Source organism: Cryptosporidium sp. chipmunk genotype I (assembly GCF_004936735.1).
Source record: "Cryptosporidium sp. chipmunk genotype I strain 37763 chromosome Unknown contig_10, whole genome shotgun sequence".
In the NCBI taxonomy this organism is placed as follows: domain Eukaryota; phylum Apicomplexa; class Conoidasida; order Eucoccidiorida; family Cryptosporidiidae; genus Cryptosporidium; species Cryptosporidium sp. chipmunk genotype I.
Genome location: NW_027125596.1, coordinates 143491 through 164983, shown reverse-complemented (window position 1 = coordinate 164983; position 21493 = coordinate 143491). Strand labels below are relative to the sequence as shown.

General features: G+C 31.9%; 12 protein-coding genes across 12 annotated transcripts; 8 read left to right on the top strand and 4 right to left on the bottom strand.

Annotated features, from left to right (window-relative positions):
• Positions 1–17: 17 nt before the first annotated feature.
• Positions 18–4124, top strand: ELE39_000349 (ferlin-like type II membrane associated with 5 C3 domains; the record flags this gene model as incomplete). Its single annotated transcript, XM_067343373.1, has 1 exon — positions 18–4124. The coding sequence occupies one exon, from the start codon at positions 18–20 to the stop codon at positions 4122–4124; it is 4107 nt and encodes a 1368-aa protein (XP_067201307.1).
• Positions 4125–4180: 56 nt separating this feature from the next.
• On the bottom strand, positions 4181–5347 carry ELE39_000348 (ERV42 like membrane associated involved in vesicular transport; the record flags this gene model as incomplete). Its single annotated transcript, XM_067343372.1, has 1 exon — positions 4181–5347. The coding sequence occupies one exon, from the start codon at positions 5345–5347 to the stop codon at positions 4181–4183; it is 1167 nt and encodes a 388-aa protein (XP_067201306.1).
• A 441-nt stretch (positions 5348–5788) lies between these two features.
• ELE39_000347 (translation initiation factor SUI1 family) lies at positions 5789–6307 on the top strand (the record flags this gene model as incomplete). Its single annotated transcript, XM_067343371.1, has 1 exon — positions 5789–6307. One exon carries the CDS (start codon positions 5789–5791, stop codon positions 6305–6307), a length of 519 nt encoding a protein of 172 aa, XP_067201305.1.
• Positions 6308–6337: 30 nt separating this feature from the next.
• ELE39_000346 (apicomplexan conserved motif) lies at positions 6338–6814 on the bottom strand (the record flags this gene model as incomplete). The annotated part of the gene is made up of 1 exon (XM_067343370.1): positions 6338–6814. The coding sequence occupies one exon, from the start codon at positions 6812–6814 to the stop codon at positions 6338–6340; it is 477 nt and encodes a 158-aa protein (XP_067201304.1).
• A 543-nt stretch (positions 6815–7357) lies between these two features.
• ELE39_000345 (ribosomal RPL10A) lies at positions 7358–8014 on the top strand (the record flags this gene model as incomplete). The annotated part of the gene is made up of 1 exon (XM_067343369.1): positions 7358–8014. The coding sequence occupies one exon, from the start codon at positions 7358–7360 to the stop codon at positions 8012–8014; it is 657 nt and encodes a 218-aa protein (XP_067201303.1).
• A 660-nt stretch (positions 8015–8674) lies between these two features.
• ELE39_000344 (uncharacterized protein) lies at positions 8675–9688 on the top strand (the record flags this gene model as incomplete). Its single annotated transcript, XM_067343368.1, has 1 exon — positions 8675–9688. The coding sequence occupies one exon, from the start codon at positions 8675–8677 to the stop codon at positions 9686–9688; it is 1014 nt and encodes a 337-aa protein (XP_067201302.1).
• A 606-nt stretch (positions 9689–10294) lies between these two features.
• Positions 10295–12187, bottom strand: ELE39_000343 (uncharacterized protein; the record flags this gene model as incomplete). The annotated part of the gene is made up of 1 exon (XM_067343367.1): positions 10295–12187. One exon carries the CDS (start codon positions 12185–12187, stop codon positions 10295–10297), a length of 1893 nt encoding a protein of 630 aa, XP_067201301.1.
• Positions 12188–12922: 735 nt separating this feature from the next.
• On the top strand, positions 12923–14605 carry ELE39_000341 (uncharacterized protein; the record flags this gene model as incomplete). The annotated part of the gene is made up of 1 exon (XM_067343365.1): positions 12923–14605. The coding sequence occupies one exon, from the start codon at positions 12923–12925 to the stop codon at positions 14603–14605; it is 1683 nt and encodes a 560-aa protein (XP_067201299.1).
• A 357-nt stretch (positions 14606–14962) lies between these two features.
• Positions 14963–16492, top strand: ELE39_000340 (LRR repeats; the record flags this gene model as incomplete). Its single annotated transcript, XM_067343364.1, has 1 exon — positions 14963–16492. The coding sequence occupies one exon, from the start codon at positions 14963–14965 to the stop codon at positions 16490–16492; it is 1530 nt and encodes a 509-aa protein (XP_067201298.1).
• Positions 16493–16495: 3 nt separating this feature from the next.
• Positions 16496–17608, bottom strand: ELE39_000339 (membrane associated DNAJ with 7 transmembrane domain; the record flags this gene model as incomplete). The annotated part of the gene is made up of 1 exon (XM_067343363.1): positions 16496–17608. The coding sequence occupies one exon, from the start codon at positions 17606–17608 to the stop codon at positions 16496–16498; it is 1113 nt and encodes a 370-aa protein (XP_067201297.1).
• A 417-nt stretch (positions 17609–18025) lies between these two features.
• On the top strand, positions 18026–19399 carry ELE39_000338 (uridine kinase uracil phosphoribosyltransferase; the record flags this gene model as incomplete). The annotated part of the gene is made up of 1 exon (XM_067343362.1): positions 18026–19399. The coding sequence occupies one exon, from the start codon at positions 18026–18028 to the stop codon at positions 19397–19399; it is 1374 nt and encodes a 457-aa protein (XP_067201296.1).
• A 244-nt stretch (positions 19400–19643) lies between these two features.
• Positions 19644–21335, top strand: ELE39_000337 (extracellular with a signal peptide; the record flags this gene model as incomplete). The annotated part of the gene is made up of 1 exon (XM_067343361.1): positions 19644–21335. The coding sequence occupies one exon, from the start codon at positions 19644–19646 to the stop codon at positions 21333–21335; it is 1692 nt and encodes a 563-aa protein (XP_067201295.1).
• Positions 21336–21493: the final 158 nt, after the last annotated feature.

Genomic DNA, 21493 nt, shown 5'->3' with positions numbered 1-21493 from the left:
AATATGAAATAAGATTTATGTTACAACCAACTACTGAATATAGTATACGTATTGATATTCATGAATTAAGGGACTTGAAATTCAATGATGGAACAAGTAATATAACGCCTAGTCCGTATATTGAGATCAAAGTATGTGATCAAATAAAAACAACTACCAAACAAACGGGTGTTTCCTCGGCATTAATCCAAGCATCATATAATTTTACAGAGACTCTCAACAAATGTGACTTTGAATGCTCTATTATTGAAATTAATGTTATGCATGCGTATGTCCTTTCTAGTGCTCCTATAGGTTCATATGTTCTTAGTTTTAACTATGTATATAGTAAATCGCAGCATTGGATTTACAGAAATTGGGTGCCATTGATATTAGGAGATAAACCTTCTGAAATTATGGGTTTTGCACTTATTACTGTTGGGATTTTTGCACCAGGTGATTCAATCCCCGCAGTTGATGACAACAGCAATATTCTAAGTAATGATGGTGACCAAGGTACGAGAATTTCAGCTTCACCAGAAATAAATTTGACCCAATACAACCTTAATGTATGCATCTTTAAAGGTCAGGATATAGCTCCAATTGTAGGCATGTATAATACCTTGGAACCTTTTGTGACCGTAAGACATGGAATTTCAAAAGTTTCAACTGTTTGTATCAAGAATGAATCCAATCCAATTTGGAAATCATCTATTAGTTTACCTGCATATCTTCCATGCTCAGACTCGAATTTATTGTTTGAATTATGGAATGGTGAGTCCAAGCCAACTTTGATAGGGAAATTTAAATTAGATGTTTTTAATATTTTTAAAGAGCCTTTCCCTATATCTTGGGTGAATCTATATTGGACCCAACCACCATATGGTGGAGCAGCAGAGCTTTTTTCATCTACAAATTCTTCAGTAACATCTTATGTTCCTAGTTCTTATGCTGGTAGGTTGTTAATTTCTGCAAGCTCACAAAAAACGCAGGCCTGCTCAATAAAGTCAATACAATCTATACCACTTTCAAATGAACCACCAATGACACGCTATTTACTTTGGATAGATATTTATGAGGTTTCATCTAGACCGTCATTTGATGGTGAAATTATTTTAGAATTTTGTATTGGGCCTCACTCTGCGACAACTATTGCGATGCCACAGAGCGGTGAATCAATTATATTTGATGAACAAACAGGAAGGATTGATGAAACATATTTTTACTTATCGGATGGACAAGATCCTTGGGACTTATTTATTTATTCTCAAACTGGTTCAGGAGCAACATTTTGGTCTTCAGCTTCATTTACAAGAACATCATTTACTAGGGTTTTACTTTCTGAAGTGTCTAACGATACTAACGGAAACCCGAATTGGTATACACTAAAGCCAATCTACGACACAAATACAGGATATACATTCAATGTACTTGCAAGCATAGTAATTCTTCCTGCAAATACAGCATCAGAACGCCCCGATAGATTGGTTTATTCACTTCAAAGTTATTATTTTAGGTCGTTCATCTACGAAGGAATGAACTTGAGAGGAGTTGGGTCATCATTGCCAAACCCATATGTTAAAGTATCAATTGGTGATCAAACTATTCAGTCTCGCCCAATAGAATCCTCTATTGTCCCACAGTGGTACGAGGCTTATGAAGTTCAGATTTCATTACCAAGTAATTTATCATTAGGTTCAGATATTTTGATTGAAGTTTTTAGTCAGAGCCATGGGTATTTAAGTTCTGATTATAGAATAGGATTTACAAATTATAAACTTACACAGATTCCCAAAGTGTGGAAATCTTTGCCTTTATGGCTTCATCTTAAACCTTCAGATACAAAAAATCCACAAGAGGATACAAACGCGAGAATATTGTGTTCTTTCGAGTTGATATCTGTTGATGAAGCTAAACAATATCCATTCTATGATGATATTCGACCAACAACATTCACTGCTGACGTCCGATTATTTGTAATAGGAGTTCGTATGTTCAAATCCCTTAATAGTCCAACAGTATCCGTGTCCTATGGTCGTGAGGTTGAAGAATCCAACGCACCTCTTTGGCACGATTCAACCCCGTCTCCAAATTGTGGTGATGAGGGCAACTGGAACTATTTACATGATTTTGCGATTACTGCTGAACTACCTAAAAGAGATGTGTTCCAGTCTTATTTTGAAATTACTGTTAATGAAAAAGTATCCGGATATTCAGGTGAATCCAGCATATCTTCAGGGTTTGCGATACTTTATTTTAACTCAGAAATACCATGGTATGACGAAAATTCAAGAAAGTTAAATAAGGAATTTTTTCATTTAACTACTTTGGACGAATTAATTAACGGATCAATTGAATGCGAAAACAACAATCAGGTAAACATTACTGAGGCTGATCAAGAAGAAGATGAAGATGATTCTTCTGGAAATGATCAAAGAGTTCTTAATACAATGAAATCAATATCCGCACCTACAAATATCGTCTCGAAATCAAGCCCTGCATACGATGCAGAAGCATCAAATTCTTTTTTCTACCCTGCAATTGATCTAATGAAAACTCAGGAAAAAAAAGATGAAAGTATTTATATTGACGTGAATTTTAATTCGAAAGAGGACGATCAAGCAAATCTTGCTTTAAAGCTAAAAGAAGTAGGGACTCTTTTTGGTTTTGATGCGAGGCTGTTGAACTTTGATTTAAAAATTTTTTCTGAAGAAGATGAAACTGAACAAAGATTTGAAATCCCGTATGAATTAGAGCAAGATCTGGATCCTGCAGAATTACCTTATCAGACACTTCCAATTGTATCGATAAACGAAAAAGGATTATACTATATCGTTGGATATATAAAATATACATTGTGCATTATACAGCAGCCAGACAGTGATACTAACATTATAGTCGATACAAAAGAACAAGAAGAGGTTCTCCAGACGTTTTCAGATAATAGAATGTGGATTGCAAATCAATACAATAACATAAAGCCTATTGTTGCAAGGTGTTACATACTTTCTGCAAGAGGCCTTCTTCCACCAAGCGGAGATTTAAACCCATCTGTATATATATTTATTCGTTCAAGAGAAAGTAATGGAGATGGTATAATGGTTGATGGAAGTGGAAAAAAAAAAAAGAGTGTTTATCCAAATAATATCAAAGATACGGGATTTGTTAGACATCAAGGCTACAAACCCGAGTTTAATCAGGTTTATGAAATAGGTTGTATTCTTCCTCACAATGCATTAGTAAGAGTTTCTTTAATTGGAACAGGAACAATGTCTGAGGAAACAATTGGTAGCACTTTTATTGATATCGAAGACCGCTGGTTTCATCCGAAAATTCAATCAATGTTGGAAAGCGATTCAACCCCTATAGAAATGAGAACTCTCAGAGTAGAAAATAGTTTTGTATCTCATGGAACTTTGAGGGCTTGGTATGAAATAATGTCAGAACAAGTTGCAAAAGCTACACCGATTACTGAACTGGCTTCAGTCGATCCTCAAAGTTACCAGCTTAGAATTGTAATTTGGCGTGTAAGGCACGTTCCAATAGAACCGAATACTACAATCTCATTGTATGTAAGTGGCATATATAGTTTAGATGAATCTAATTCTGACACTCAATCTACAGAGACTCATTATAATTCTAAGGATGGGACCGGAATTTTTAACTGGAGGTTTGTTTTTGATATTAAGATACCAACTCAATATCCAATCCTTAAACTTCAACTTTGGTCATATGGTTTAATTCAAAGTGATAACATTGGTGAGTGTTCGATAGACTTAAGCAATGACTTTGGAAGAGCAAAAAAGCATTCTTCTCAAATTACAAAAATTCCCAAAACTTGGTTTGGGTTTTCACATCCAACAGAGCAGAATTCACCCCAAGGGCAAGTGGAAATCGAGATATCTATTGTCCCAGGAAAAATATCGGACTCGAACCCAGTAGGAAAAGGAAGAGAACCTCCAAACATTGACCCGGTCTTGGAAGATGTTACAGAAAACAGAACCTACGTCGATTGGAAGGGAATTGGAGAAGCTATTTCATCTGCAACTTCATCTATTTGGAGCTCTGCAAAGAAAGGATTCATCATTGCAATGATAATTGGCATCATTGCACTAATTTTATTTTTAATGATAATGCTTAAATAAAAGTATGAAATTCATAATTAGTGAATGCTTCTAACTATTTAAACCCTCTACAAATATTAAAAATTTTGAATAAACGATGTATTGTTTTTTTGTCTATACTTGTTAATACTAGATAAAAATTTAAAGAAGAATATGTCAATCATTCCAGAAAATGCAAAAATTCCCCCAATTATGGCACAACACTCTGTAACGAACGACAAAAATGATCTACGGCTTTCAGTCATTTTTACAAGAAATGGAGTAAAATCATAATTTATGTGAATTCCGGGTATTGAAGTTTCTGGAATAAATTTGCCATTATCTGAGGAAACAAGAACTTTTTTATATTGACTTCTGACTGAAAATTGGTGCGAGTTAATTGATTTGTTATTTATAGTATTATATTGTGTAGGTATGCAATGCATATCAAAATCAATATAAGCGTCATCAAAGACCAAGTCCTGTGAATATCCCAGTTTCCCGAACCTCGAAGTTTGAATATATTCCTGATTTTTCCATTTGTTTGGAATTCCAGGTAACTCTTCACCAAAATCTAGATAATTTATTTTGTATGAGAAGTTAAATAAGTGGCTTTCTGCCATCTCAAGATCCGTCATTTCCTTAAATTTAACCCATCTTTTGTGAGAAATCTCAATTTTACCCTTAACTTTAGGGATGTATCCATTTACTTTAATTCTGCACCCTTCTGAATTTAAATTAGAAGACAATGCATTTGAAATCCTCTTCGATTTATCATAACCACATTGTTTAAAATTTATAATATGAGGCAATTTAATTCCTTGTTTGTCGTATTCATTAAAAACATCTTTGCATGTATTACAACATTTAACCGGTCCTAAGTCATTATTTGTTGATGCATCATAGCAAGGACCGCATTCAGAAGAACTATTTATATTCCTTTCTTTTGAACCGACCCTAATGTATTCCACTCCTCCATCTGGTAGATATATCTCTCTGTTTTCCTGAAGATTAATTAGACGTACTCCCAAAATATCACATGGGAGTTTTGGAAATTCCAGCTGCATTCTAAGGTTAATGTTTCTATTAGAGGAAAAATGATCAACAGTAACTTCGTCCTTTCTAGTTATAGTTAAGTAATACTTTAATTCAGAATAAAACAGTATTATCATAGCAATTATGCTCAATATTGTTAAGTATCCTCCAAATGCAGTTTTGATACGGAATTCAGATATTGGCTTAGAAAATGCATCGAACTGCTTCATTTTTTTTAGTTCGAAAATTTTCTCGTTTCCTGGAAATAATCTAATTATTCATTGGCCCATCAAATCCATTTTTATTGGCGCTTGCAGTTTTAAAATAATACACACAATGGGCCGCTAAAGATTTGAAAAAAAGTATTATAAGAATACAATAATGTAACTACTTGAAATATTTCGTTCAAATTTAACTACTTTCTGCCTATTATACATTGTTCGTTACTGATAAAGCATCTTTGTATACTTATTTTAAATGTATTTATGATCTTTATAAATTTATATTTGAATAATAAAATAATATAATACAGTTTTTATTTAAATTGAATAGTTGGTCAGAATTCTGTAATATTTTAGTCGTATGTAATATTTTCTTTAATATTGCCTGACTTGAATTTTTTTTTTTTAACCGCTCATTAATTTCAAAGTTGCTTTTGATGAACCATAAAAATGAAGTTAAGAGAAGTTATCAAAGAAATACATAAAGTTGACTACTGTAAAAACTGCGGACTACCTACTGATTACTGTGAGTATGCCCAATGCATAAAAAAAAGAATAGAAGAACGTAATGAAGTATCAAAAACGAATGAATTGGATTCCCAATTAAATTCATCACTCAAGATTGATGAAGCTCAAATATCTCAAGAAATTGCTCAAAAGAAACATGAAGAATTGAATTCAACAAAGAAAAAGAAGACCAAACAGAATATAATCACGATTAAAGTAGAGAGCAGAGCTAGGAGAAAGAATGTAACAGTAGTTAATGGGCTGGAACTATTCGATATTCATCTCAACGAAGCGGCAAAGAAATTTGCGAAACAGTTTTCTTGTGGTGCTTCAGTAGTTAAGGGAACCGGTGGGAAACCTGATCATATAGACGTACAAGGTGATTTTGACGTTACAATTGCGGAATTCATTTTAAAAATTTACCCGAATGTTGAAGCAAGCAATATTGTTATACAAACATAAGGAACGAAAGTAGACTAATTATTTATATTATTACTGAGTAGGAGAAAGGGGCCTATTAAAACCACCCGGTCTATTCATATATTGTCTGTACTTCCTTTTTGATTTAATATTAAAGTAAGAAAGACTGGATGTAGAGTGGTTCTTGTTTTTTGATGTTTCGAACCGATCAATTCCAAACATTTCTTTAATAACCTCGGACTCGGATAAAGGGCTAGTGTTTTTTAGTTCATATTTCTCCGAGTCAATGATGTCTTCATGCTCCAAGTCTTTTTTTTCATTTCCATTAACCACGGAATCTCTTATTTCATTCATTTTCTGAAACTTGAAAATATGTTTACTTACTCTTCCAAAAACATCATATTTACTGTCGTCAAATTTGAATGAATCAAGTTTTTTTACAGCTGCACCCGGCTTCCTATTAAGAATATTATTATTTTTAGTTGCATCTTTTCTCAAAGCAACGTTTTTCTTTAAATATTTTTGTTCAGACACACGGCTCTGAGACATTGAATGGTGAGAATCTGAGACGATAGCAACAAAAAAAATATATTGTTTTGAGAATATTGCTCGGTAGTTTATAATTACTTATAATATTTCTATATTCTAATGGGAATTTCTGAACTCATTTGTAATTGTATGAGCTCTTAATGACTTTAGGTGGCAACTCCATGCAATTATCTAAATTTTTTGTAAAATAGCGGCAAGTTTCTTTGAGACGTAAAAATTTTTTATTTTTCATTTTCATCAATAAATGCAGTATAGGCATTAATAAATACCGGGCACTAAAGACATAACGTTTTGGAAAAAATATTTATTTGCTTATTTATTTATATAATTAATCAAATATAACTGAATCATTAATAGCCAAGTATATTTCAATAAATTATTTAGTTAAATACGAACGTAATGATAATTCTGTCTTACTACAATTGACTGGATCAACTAAATTGTAAATTTCCAATAAACTTTAAATCAATCTTCTAAATCGTCTCCATCGGATTTTGAGATAGTTATATCGTTAAATCTATAATTAATATATACCGGTCAACAATGAGTGGAAAAATTAGTAGTGAAACTATTCGTCGTGCAATTGCTGAGATTTTGGAAGGCTCAAAGACTAAGCAAAGGAAGTTTGTTGAGACTGTTGAATTACAAATTGGGTTGAAAGATTATGATACTCAAAGAGACAAACGTTTTGCCGGCACAGTGCGTTTACCTAATGTTCCAAGGCCGAATGCTCGTGTTTGTGTAATGGGAGATGCTGCTGATTGTGAAAGGGCGCAGAAATTGGGCTTCGATGTAATGGACATTGAGGAGATGAAGAAGATCAACAAGAACAAGAAGGTTGTCAAGAAATTGTGCAAGAAGTACGATTTATTTTTGGCATCTCAGGTATTATTGCCACAGATACCACGTCTGCTAGGCCCTGGATTAAATAAGGCAGGTAAATTCCCGACTGTTATTACTCCAAGTGACAAAATTGACGAAAAGGCTAGTGAACTAAAGGCAAGTATTAAGTTCCAATTAAAGAAGGTACTATGCCTTGGCGTGGCAATTGGAAACGTTAATATGACAGAGGAAGAAATCAGACAAAACCTCACTTTGGCAATTAACTTCTTGGTCTCACTATTGAAAAAGAACTGGCACAATATTAAGAGTTTAACGGTAAAGAGTACAATGGGAAAATCTGTAAGAATTTACGGATAATTTAATTGCAATATTCTTAATTATTTGTTGATATTTTATTCGCCCCATTTTAATAATAATGAAGAATATCATTTTTAACTTTATATTATTTAAGGAATACAGGAAGGTTTTACCTTTTATTTTCAGATGGGCTGTATTACGCTTAGATGAATTGTTCGATGTTAATTGGCGGCTAATTTTTGTTTTTCTTGAAATATAATTGTTGCTAAATTACTTCGATTGGTTGCTAGGCCAGCTAAAGATCAATGATACTACGAAGCTGATGTATTTTAATTTTTTAATAGCCCTTAGGTGTAAATACTAAGTATTACTTATCAATTCAAATGCAAGGTTGTATTGTGCATGGAGTACATTCACTATTGTTTCTTAGATGCTTAGCGAAGGTTTTACTTTTGAATTTGTATTGTTTTGCATAGTTTTGAAAATTTGAATGTCATTAATGCACATGTTTGCTGTTTCTACGCCGTCTTTGCGCCTATTTAAAGACGGTTTAGTAATCAATTTCTAAGTTCAGAATTCTGTTTTGATGAATTAGTAATTATTTTATTGGATTATTACAACTAAAAGCGAGTGCCTCAAAATAATACTGAAATGGAGACTATCTTGTGTTAATACCAGAAGTCATGAATACAGCAATTCAGTATAAGTTCAATATACAAAATGGAATTTATTAAAAAAAGTTTAAGTGCACTTTCTACAGAGTCTATCAAAAAACATAACTATAATGAGTATGTATTTTATAGTATCCAGTATGCAAATCGATTTGGGGAATATCATGAGTCAGAGCAATTAAATTTTGTTCCAAGCAAAGATAAGATCAATTTTAGAAGCATTACACTTAAACAAATAAAAGAAATAATTCCTAAATATAAGTTTTGTTGCTGCAATTCGAAAACCTGTGTCTGTGACTTCATAGTAAGGTATAAGAGCCGTGATAGCAATGGTATTTATCCATGGGTTTGGTGCGACTTGGTGACTGACTTTGACACTGCGACCCCATATAACTCTAGAATAATTCTAAAAATACTAGTTTTTGTTAATTTGTCATCATCGGATGATTATGGTCTTAACGCAGAATCTATGAATACAAAATACGAAGCGAAAAGTGCGAATAGTTGTATGCTGTACGAACCTAATAAAACAGAATATATTAGTGATAAAACTAACTCTGAAATTCAAAACAGCATGCTTCAAGCACCTGCCCCCTACAAATTTGACAATTTAAATAATAGTCCTGGCTTTATTAATATAATTGATAGTGAACCAACAAAATTTGCAAATAATAAAGAATTATTTACCTCACAAATAACACTGGAATCAAAAAATTTGGAATCAAGTAATTCTGAAGGGAATAAAAACTTTGGTTATGAAAACTTAGTCGAAGAAATTGGCCGATGGTCCAGAAAGTCCGATGGCTCGTACAAAGATATTCGCGTTTTACTAAGCTCACTTCAGCAGGTATTATGGGAAAATGCACAGTGGGAACCTGTTGAATTCTCTAAACTAATGTCAGATATAGAGCTAGTAAAGAAGATATACAGGAAGGCTATCATACTTTGCCACCCTGATAAACATCATAAAGAAAGTGAAAAACACAAAAGCAGAGTTCACCTTATTTTTATGGCAATTAATGAGTCTAATAAGTGCAATACGTCTTTTACTCTGACATATTAGTAGATCTAATTTATTTTAACAACATACTAACATGACTTTCTTTCTCATGTATATTCCCTCAAATTATCTATTTTTTTGATGTTCGTTTTAAGAACCTAAATCGTCGTAAAGAAAAAATAATTGCATTAGGCGCCATTTTTAGTTTACGCTATTTAACAAGTCTATTTGGATTGCATGCCATTTTTTTTAATCAACCGAAATTAATTAAAGAATTTACAGAGATGACGCATTCAAAACCAAAACATGATAAAGACACTAGACTAGACCGTCATAGTATGAACCCGAAGAGCTCCGCATATGGGAACAAATCTGGTGTTAAAGGAGGTTCAGGTAAATATAACTGGGGTAAGTAATATTTCACATAACTTGACCTAAATTATAAGTTTTTAGGAGAGGAAGGTGCGATATGTGAGCAGGATCCTAGTATTGATTCCGGAGACCCTATGTATAACGATGAAAAAAAAGAAACAATGCTAAAAAATTAAGCCAATTTGTACTTTAGTGTCAACACGTACTAGAAAGCAAATTTTGGAAGACTGAATTTTGAAACTAACTCTTAACTAGTTTAGGTTAATTGTTTTGTCTCCCAACCTTCTTTTCTTTTAATTAAAGGAATATATTTTCGGCCCTATATACTTGTAAACACGATTTGCAAGTTTTCAAAGAAATATTTGCAAATGACCTCATCATTTCTCTCCAAGTAATTGAAGTACATTCTCTTATACCTAACTCATTACATCTGTAAATAAACTCAGACTCGTTCAGAACCTCTAAATTATCATTTGAAAAAATGTCATTAAAAGAGTTTTTAAATACTTCAAGATGAGGAAACTGTAAATAATACTTCAATTCATGAACGTTGTTGAACAATATGAGATCATCAGGAACACAGGCTGTGTAGTCCTTCAAACTCTGAGCTAATTCAGTATTAGAGTGCATTAATGCGTCAACACACTTGTTCATTCCTGTTATATTTGTTCCTCCTTTAATAGTTTTTGAATTTGAGATCTTTGAATATAGCTCAGCTAAAACACTTTCAGGTGTTTTATTTTCATTTTTTGCCCGAACTTGAATATGCCAGTATATATATAGATAAATGATGCTCATTCCTTCTAAATAATTTGCTATACTTTGTTTCTTTTTTGAATAATTATTCTTTAATTCAACAATTCGATCGCTTTTAAAATGAGAGTTTAAGCAAGTAGGAAGCTTTTCTTTTATATCTGAAAATGATACTAAGGCATATCCTAAGCACTCTTCTTTATTTAACTTTGAATAAAGCTTGACTACCGAAGTCTCAGTTAATGAAATCTCACTTGGATACAACACACCATGAAAAATAACATTTCCTTTATTAATCATTGCTTCATCAAATATCTGTAAAGTGGGACTCAAAAAATTAATATAAAAGAATTTTTTGTCTATATGATCGGTGATAGTCTCAGGAATTCTAGAACAAATATTTGCTTTTGCGATGTAATAAGGATTGCTTGGAATTCTATTGTCCATAAAATAATTACTGTTTTGTTTGAAAAAACTCATAATGCTCCAATGTTTTCTAATTTCTGTTACAGGTTTACCATCTTTATTCTTAATGCAGTACTGAATAAAAATCCTAAAACTTTTTGATTGTCTATATTTTGGGAACATATCACAAAGATGAATGAACCCTTTTTCAGTCAATATAACATCTTTTATTCGTACAGTCCAACTACCTATCTTGTTCAAAGATTGAATTTTACTTGTAAAAAAATCACTCTTAATATTTGGTGGTTTTTGAATTGATTTCTTACTTAACATATCCCATTTAGATTTCAAACCCATGATATTTTGTGATATAATTGGGTCATTGCAAATTGTTTTTTCATATATTAAATAGACATTAGGATTATTACCAATAGTAATACTAGGGACTTTATTTGGAATCTGAGAACTTGAAGAGATAGAAATATTTTTTTCAGGTTCCTCGACATTTTTGCCAAAATTTTTAATCATTTTCTTAGGAATTCTTGCATACCATTCAACATTAATAATAAAACCGAGTTCAAAGTCGTTATTTTTATTTGATAAAAATAACTCATTTTCAATGCTTGTGATTGGTTTAATGAAGCAATTGATTGCTTCATTAAACAGTACCTCAAAATCATTAACACCGAAGCTTAACTTCAAGATTGCGATTATTTCGTTCTTTTCTAAAAATTCGGTTAATTCATTTATTGAAAAAAAGTTAAAATAAATAGTACAGTAATTTCTTTCAAATGGTGTGCAATAATTCAAAGGTAATATTTGGTAACTTCCTATTTGCGCTTCCTCTTCAGATAATAAATTTTTCTTATTTAAACTAATAAAGTACTCAAAACCTTTAGTTTCAAATTCTTCCTTTCTCTTGATGAATTTTTGTGAGCTTAGAACTAAATTTATGTAGCACAAACTAAATTTACAATCAGGTAGAATGTTATAGTTAGACCTAGAATTGTCATCGGATATATAAACCCCCATATTTTATTAATTGTTGTCTCTTCTTCATTTCTTTATGAATTAACGTAATATTCAACATTAGTATCCACACACTGCAGTTAAGATAATTTGCGCCAGATTAAAATTAATTACAAAAAAAAAAAAAACTAAATGAGCTTTAAAATATTGATAACTCACAATCTCAAACATGACTCGGTGGGATAAGAAAAAAATCGATATGCTAAACATCCTTAATTCATGAAAGACCCAAGTACAAAGAAATGCAAAGAAAGCGGCATAAAAACGTTTTAATTAATGAATTAAACTAAAACAAATACAACTAAGAAGATGGCATTGACTTAAAGGCAAAATCTAAATAGCCTCTTTTCGCATAATTTTGATATCTTTACAACTTAAAAAATTTGAAATAAAAGATTGGAGACAGAGACGGGAGACTAAAATGTAATCCACTTGGAAATACTTGCAAAAAAAGCATGTATGTCTCGTAATTAAGCGTGGGGTTAATTTAATGTACTGTTGATATGCAGGAAACGGAGCGAAAAGTATATGTTTGGCATATTAAATGAAGTCAATTAATCAAAAAATAAGGCAATCTTAGTCTTCTACCCCAACGATATTAAGCAAATAAACTGAACAAAAATTCTTATTGTTGAATATTTAGTAGCCCTCCAAGTTCAATCAAAATTTTTACAATATAATTCCCTAGCAACTGAATGACAGCTCAATTACACCACTGGCTCACAATTAAGACGAAAAATGAATCAGCTGAGTGAAGTAAATACTAGTGAGAAGACTGAAAATGGGTCAAGTACATTAATTGAGCAGCCTTTTAATAGAACAGGAACTGCCCCATCAACAGCATGTGTGTCGCCAATAATAGAAGGAAAAAGTCTGTCAAATAATTATATTGAGTCATTATTGTCAAATTCTGCTCAAAATGCCAACCAAATAATAAGTACATCATTAGGACAGAATCTTGGGATTGGTTTAAACCTTGGATTTGGGTTAAACATGAATATAGGTGGAGTCAATGAATTAAACCCCAGTTTTCCCTTGATTTTACCGAACCAGTTATATCAAGTAAATAATATTTTGGGTGCCGTTCAAACTGTACTGCCAGACTGTTATAGTGCCATGGCAAGAGGATACAGCTTGAACAACACAGTAGTTCCACAAAATGTTATTCCAGTAAGTGGAATACCAATAGCCAATTTTCCTGGAATGGAATCGATGTTCTGTGCCCAAAACAATTTATTGTCTAAGGAGGAAAATCAGTCTGATATCAATTCCATAAAATTGGATCCTCAACCTTCAATTATCAACCCATTGTTGCAGCAACCTCTATTATCATCAATCGGATCTCAACCTTCAATTGTTCACCCGAGTGTCATGCCAAGAATCTCGCCAATAATTGGCCCCTCTCCAGGGTCGATCTATCAGAATCCTTTAGTTAGTGGGACTGATAATTCCGATATTAGAAAAATTAAAAAACCAGTTTTTCCATTGAAAAAAGAGATAAAAATGCCAGAAGAAAGTGATAAACTTAATTCATTACTAAACTCTTACTTGAATAATATTGTCAGCCTGGCGGATGCACATGAAAGAGTAAAAAATTATTTGAATGCAAACGGTGGCTTTGATAAAAATAATAGTATTGTTTGTGGTGATTCGATGAAATTACTTGGAAATGTCGGAGTGCCAGATTACAGTTTGGGAAATGTTCAATTAGACCGTATTTCATTGAACAGCCTTACAAATGGCATTTCGCAGAGAATAAATAGTGGTTCAGATCAGTGCATACCTGGCGAACCAAACGACATTTTTAAGATCAGTCATACAAGAAAATATAGATTAGGCGATCAGGGAAGGGCATTATTGAAGAGTGAGTTATCAGCCTATCTGAGAAATCACCCTGAAAAGAGAGTTGAAGCAAGTAAAATAGCGGATATTCGGAATGCTACTACAAAGCAGCTTTGGCAAATAGCAGCTATGTGCGGACTTGAAGAACGGTTTATTAACTTACATGCTCAGTCGCTCGCCCAAAGCAAGGGAAAAGTGGGTTTGAGAGGTACAAAAAGAAAACCTAGCGCAAACGTTAACGAATTGGCTAAAGTAACCGAGCAGGCAAACAGTGGAGATTTTGCCTTAACTTTAAGTACAACTGAATCACCCGAATTAGATCCTAAAGCAAATGCCACGGCCGAGACGTTAGTTGTAAAAAGTAATATTACTGGCACAATTTCCACATTTGAAGACAAAGTGCCCAACATTCAAGTAAATATTCAAACAGAGACTGAATATCAATCGGAAAATACTGGAAACGAAACTATTACTTTAAACACTATCAATGAAGATGTAAATTTTGAGTGGAACGAAATGAAGGGGAATTCAATCATTTCTACCGATAATGATGTGAAGAGAATAAGAGTAGATACCTAATTTTAGTGGTTTGCATAAATTTTTTCAGCGTTGATTTGCTTCCTTTTCTTCTTTTTTTGATAAGATATAGGAGCAATAATGACAAAATCGCAACAGGGGGGAATAATAACTAAAAAATCATGTTAAGGTGTCTAGTTTGAAGGCGATACTTGAATAGCTGCATTATTTATCTTATTTAGTGTTCTTAGTATTCCATTTTGGTGTTATTAAAGCTTATAGGTTTTAAATGAGAGCACTTTTAATATATTATGTCGATTGGTAATTTGAGCTTAGTCGATTTCTCAATTGTTTTGTCATACTCAAAATATGTTAAGCTTTTTGCGCGTAAATTTTTAACAATATTTGTACTTGCAAACTATGAAAATCAAATTGGGTGATAGAGTTTCACATCTGGAGGATGAAAGAATTGGGACAGTTTGCTCAATTTCATTTACTGAGAATGGTGAAGAACTTTTTGGAGTTATATGGGATTTAGATCAAAATTGCAATTTACTAAATTTAGGTATAAAAAATATATCGTCTAACATTAACAAAAATGATCTGGAAAAGAAACCAGAAATTCATAAAACAAATGAATTATCTTCAGGGATTTCTTTCCAAGAGGCTATTAGAGATCGCTACTTATGTGATGAAGAAGTTGAATATTTTGTGGGTTTGAAGAAGGCACAGGAATATTGCAAAAAAATATCTACTTTATCTCTAGAAAGAATGAAGGTTTTTAAATGTGCTTGTAAAGAGCTTATTGGCTCTTTAGAGCCCCTTGAAAATTTAACTTTATGCTACAATAACATTAATTCGCTGTGCTTAAACAATAATTTATTATCAAATTGGAACTCTTTATTTTGTATACTGTCTCATTTACCAAAACTTGAATGTTTAATGATTAATGGGAACCGATTAAAAGAAATATCTTATAATCGTTTTCAGTTTAATAGTATCAAAGTTATAAGTATGAGCAAAACTTTTGTCGAATTTGAACAGCTAATGTTGTTATTCAGAAAAGACTCAGTATTACCTAATGTTAATTATATTAACCTTTCATCGAACAAATACACTTTGGTTTCAATGAATTACTCTAACCAGACAATTCAAAGATTAGATTTGAGCCTAAATTTGTTGTCTGATTGGAATATGATAGAAAATATCTTAACATATTTATCTGGACTGAAAAGCTTAAACATCTCCTATAATTATTTTTTAAAATTGCCAATATTAAAAATAAATACGAATACTAATATTGAATTTCCAAGTATTTTAGAGTTAAACTTAGATAATTGCGGAATTATTGAGCTTGGAACAATTGTTTACTTAAGGAAAGTTTTCCCAAACTTAGAACACCTTTCTCTTAGAAGTAACAAAATTATGGATAACACTCAAATAGATTTGAGAAGTATAATCATTTCTATTTTACCAAATATAAAAACTTTTAATAAAAGTATAATTAGTGAGCAAGATATTATTTCGTATCAACGATATTATATTTCTCAATATACTGTACTGAAAAATAACATTTTGAAGGAAATAGATCCCAATGGAGATATTTTCTGTGAGTTTGTCATGAAAAATAACATACTAATTCATCAAGATCCAATGCCTGACACCGATAATGTAAGCAGGGACGAAAAATACTTAGATATTAGTTTCATTCCTCAATTCAAATGTCGCATTGACTGTAATCCAACCAGGATTAAAATAAACAAAAATATGGCTGTATCTGATGTTAAAGTTTTAATTTGGAAGATTTACAAAATAAAAGAAAATGAATCATTAGAATATATATTTGTTAGCAACAAAACAAAAATTAAAATTGAAGGATACAGTGATTCACATTCATTAGCTGACTTAGGAATTGAAAAAAATGGAAAAATTTACATTCAAGATTTGTGAAAATTAAGAAAAAGCTGAATAAATCTTATATGCCCAAAATAAAATAAAAATAACCGTCCCAATTGACAATCCGGGCTTCTCTTCTAAATCAAGATTATCCTCTAGCAGATTATAAACATTATAAAAAGAGCTATCCCATGATTCGTTTAGAAACGGCTCTTCAATTAATAATTGATTAAACTCCATACTAGTTTGTTCCATGTGCTTAATTATCTCTGCCTTTAATACATCTGACTGAAAATCTGGAGCAATAATGCTGAAATTGTACGTTGAAACTTCACTCTCCCCATTTACTTTCTGACTCTCGGGCTTCAAATCATTATAGAAATCTTCTATATATATTAATAGCCGCAGTTTCTTCCTTAGCAGAGATTGGTAAAACTCTGCAAGTTCATTTTTGTAGAATCTTGTCGTAAAGAACGGGAGAACAAGTTGTAAAGAATTCATTATTGTTATATATAACCCTTCTAACACTCTAATTTTCTCAAACGGGAGAAAACTTCCGAAAATTGGAATAAATGTTAAGAAATCGTTTTCATTTCTATCGAACCTAAGTAAAATTCCGCATGATAACGTCCAAACTATAAAACAAAGGATTATACCTCTTATATTTTCTTGATCACTCCACATTAATAGTGACAAACAGATTGGAATGACAGCAGTAATGAAAGGTACTATGGTAAGATGTAAAGGATAATCAATGAATGCTTCATCTTCTGTAACCTTGTATGAATTTAAATTATTTTCAACTGTTCCGAATCTACGATACCAACTTCTGCTCAAATCGTTTGATAATATTTCATTAGCATTTCTAATTTTAGAATATATTTCTCTAGCACTAGGATCTGAGTTTTTATCCGGGTGGAACTTAAGTGCCAATTTTCTGTATGCTGCAGTAATCTCAGACCTTGATGCATTACTTGATATACCCAGGATTTGGTAGTAGTTTTGAGATACTCTAACATTTTGCAATACACATGCAATCACCAAGACAATTAGTGCAAAAATAACTCCATTTATTTGATTTTTTTTGTTCCAAGCTCTTTTTGTTGAAGTGAGCCAGCCAACAATGGGTGATATTACAAGTGTGTAAATAATAAGCTGGTCGTCAATCATTTGAGAATACCGTTAATATTGCTATTATGTATTCAATAATCTTAATCAACTGGTCCACAAAGAATTCGTGATCGCGCTGAAAAAAAGAAATGAACACAAAAAAAAATATTTTTTGTTTTTCGTTTAAGTATTGTAAGCCAATGAGGCTTGAATAGTTATTGATTACTTTTGATCGCTTCAAACTTTCAATCCAAATTCAATACACTATTTTTAATTATTTTTTTATTCTTATTTTTAAACCGTTACCGCCAATACTCAACGTTGATCATATTTATTTCTAACAATTTTGACTTAAATATTTATTTTGAAACATTAATAAGACAATAATTTCTAAAGTCTGGTTGTATTAATAGATATAATTGTTATTACCAAAAATTTGTTCGTTATTATTTTCTTGTTTATTAATTTTAATATATAATGTCTAACATAAGCCTTGAAAGATTAATTTCGAAAGACATATATTATGGTGATCAAACCGAAACACCTAGTAGTAATTCAAATGTTTTTGTCATTGCAGTTGCAGGGGGGAGTGCAAGTGGCAAAACAAGCGTATGTACTCGAATCTTTTCAGAATTAGGAGATAAGCGAGTTGCAGTGATTGAGACTGATAGTTTTTATAAAACGCCTGTCCTAGAAAAGGGACAAACTATTGCAGATTATAACTTTGATCACCCTAATTCTGTAGACTTCGAACTTCTATACAATGTTTTACGAAGCTTGAAGAATGGGGAGGGGGTTCATATTCCTCACTACTGTTTTAAACAACATAGAAGATTAACAACAGGAAGGCAGGTTTCTCCGGCATCTATTATTATTGTTGAAGGAATATTTATTCTTTTCCATCCAAAAATCAGACATCTTATAAATATGTCAATTTTTGTTGATACAGATGACGATATTCGTCTTATACGTAGAATAAGGAGGGATACTGTTGAAAGAGGCAGGCAAGTTGACGATATTCTAAATCAATATGAGAAAATGGTTAAACCATCCTACGATGAATTTATTTATCCAACTAGGAGATACGCGGATATTGTCATTCCGCATTATCCAAATGAAGTCGCTGTTGACCTTGTAGTACAGCACCTTAGACACAAGCTAAAAATGGATGATCTAAGAAAAATTTACTCCAATTTACACATAATTCCTTCTAATTGCCAAATACGCCATATGCATTCTATTATTAGGAATAAGGATACATCAGCAGTGGATTTTGTGTTTTGGTCAGATAGATTAATTAGATTGGTTGTCGAAAATGCTCTTGGCCACTTGTCGTTTACTAGCCAAACAATTGAAACACCTATTGGAGAACTTTACGATGGAGTTCAATGTAATTACAAAGATAAGCTCTGTGCAGTATCAATTGTTAGAGGAGGAGAAAGTATGGAAATTGGCTTATCTGCTGTTTGTAAAGATATTCCAATAGGAAAAATCTTGCTAGAGTTCCAAAATCCTAAAACAGAACTAGATGCGCAGTTTGACAAGCCTAAAATTATCTATTGTAAACTTCCGGATGATATTTCCTCGAGAAATGTATTTATTTTGGACCCTATACTTGGGAATGGATTTGGGGTATTTTCCGCAATTAAATATTTGTTGTCCAAAGGGGTTTTACAACGTAATATTATTGTTCTTAGTCTTATTGTTGCGCATAATGCAATACATAGAATATGTAGAGAGTTCCCAGAAGCAACTCTAATTACAACTGAAATTGATCGTGACGTTAACTCAGATGGTTTTGTGATTCCAGGATTAGGTTGTTTCGCTGACCGATACTTTGGAACCGAATAGCTAACTTTAATTAACGGAAATAAATTAATATAAAATTAACATGATTTAAATATTTTAACAGATAAATACTTGCATGCAAATATCGGTAGTTTAATTATTATACGCTGCATGTTATAAAATTTTAAGAATTTAGAATTTGGAATTAAAAAAATCTGAGATTTATTTCAATGTCAGCTTTTTTAGCATGACCATAAGATATATATATTTATATTATTTATTTATTGGTACTAGTGTTTGATGAAACATGAGAGAGATTTTAATGCTATTATGTTATTTTCTACTTATTTTAGGACTCCGGGTCTTAGCAGAATCTGGTGGCTTGTACACAAATGAGAAACTCAATGTTATTCCGGTAAGAAATAACCTAATAAATGTTGTTCCAACTAAGGCTAACAATCAAGTACTTAATAGCGGGAGTAGTACAGCTGCACTCGATAAATTAAGACAAAAATATCCAAATTGCCCATTGAGTTGCGAAGACTCTTGGATAGGTGACGGTTGGTGTGATAAGGAGTGCTTTTCTGATGACTGCGGAAATGACGGCGGTGATTGCGTTGGGTGGTGCGCACCTGAATGTCGTCCCAGTTGGCTTGGAGATGGACAATGCGACATTGATTGTTTTAATACAAAGTGCAATTGGGACAATGGTGACTGTAAAGGCCATAACTTTGATTTAAATAAAGAAATAATGTTAAATTTGGAAAAAAACCGGGCGAACACAACTAATCTTGAATTTGACTATTCTAAATGTAATTGTAATAAAGAATTACTTGGAAACAATATATGTGATATAGAATGCAATAATATCGAATGTAATATGGATAAAGGTGATTGTTTGCATAGATGTAATTCTCGCTGTATTAACATGTGGCTTGGAGATGGACAGTGCGATCCAAATTGTGATACCATTGAGTGTTTCTTTGATAAAGGTGACTGTAAAACTTGCTCAGGCAGCTGTCGTACATGGATGGTTGGGAATGGAATATGCGATAGTGCCTGTAATAATAAAGACTGCAACTATGATGGAGGAGACTGTTCAAACGTTTGTTCAGTTTCAAAAGTTGACTATAATAATCAACCTTTAATCTACAAATTCTGTCTAAATTCTTGGGTTGGTGATGGATACTGTGACGAAGACTGTAACAATAAAGATTGCGATTTTGATAAAGGTGATTGTAATTCCAAAAAAAACGATCTTCGATTGGATACTTCATATTCATATGAAGCTAGCCTTAATCCACCAAGAAAAATTAGTGACATAAAAAATAAAGAAAATGATACAAATATTGAAAGAGCTAATTTCAAAATGAATTCTCAATATGGCCAATATATACCTAGTACTACTACTACTACTACTACTACTACTACTACTACTACTATTAATACTACTACTACTACTACTACTACTACTACTACTACTACTACTACTACTACTACTATTAATACTACTACTACTAATACTAATACTAATACTAATACTTTTTTCTCCAGAAGTTACATAAATTACAACTATTTTGGAACTGTAAATTCAGAAACGGGTTTATATAGTGATATGATTTCTACTTTTATTACTTCCACCACTACATTAGGCACAAATTCAAATTTGATAAATTATAATCATCATAATACAAATATAGTAAATCTGTTAGAGTATCCTAGATACTCAAATCAGCCAAATCAATATTCAACCCAAAATAGAAATTCTCAAAATAGTCACTATAACACATACAATTCTCAAAGCCAATATTACAATTACAATTCACCATATTATGCAAATCAAAATTTTCTATATACTAACAATAATTACAATCCAAACCTAGGGAATAATGCAAATAACTATCAAAGTTACAATAACAATCAGAGATACAGTAATAATTACATTCCCAACACAAATAATCAAAATGGAAATTTTAGATATTATTATAGGAGAAATTAAAAAAAAATCAAACATGAAACAGAATTGAAAAATATTTAAACATTCATACATAAAGCTCAATAGAATTGAAGAAATGAATTTATTACTTAAGATTTATTACTTGCAACTTATCAAATAATAAGCAACAATAATTTCTAAACTATTTTAGAAACTATCAC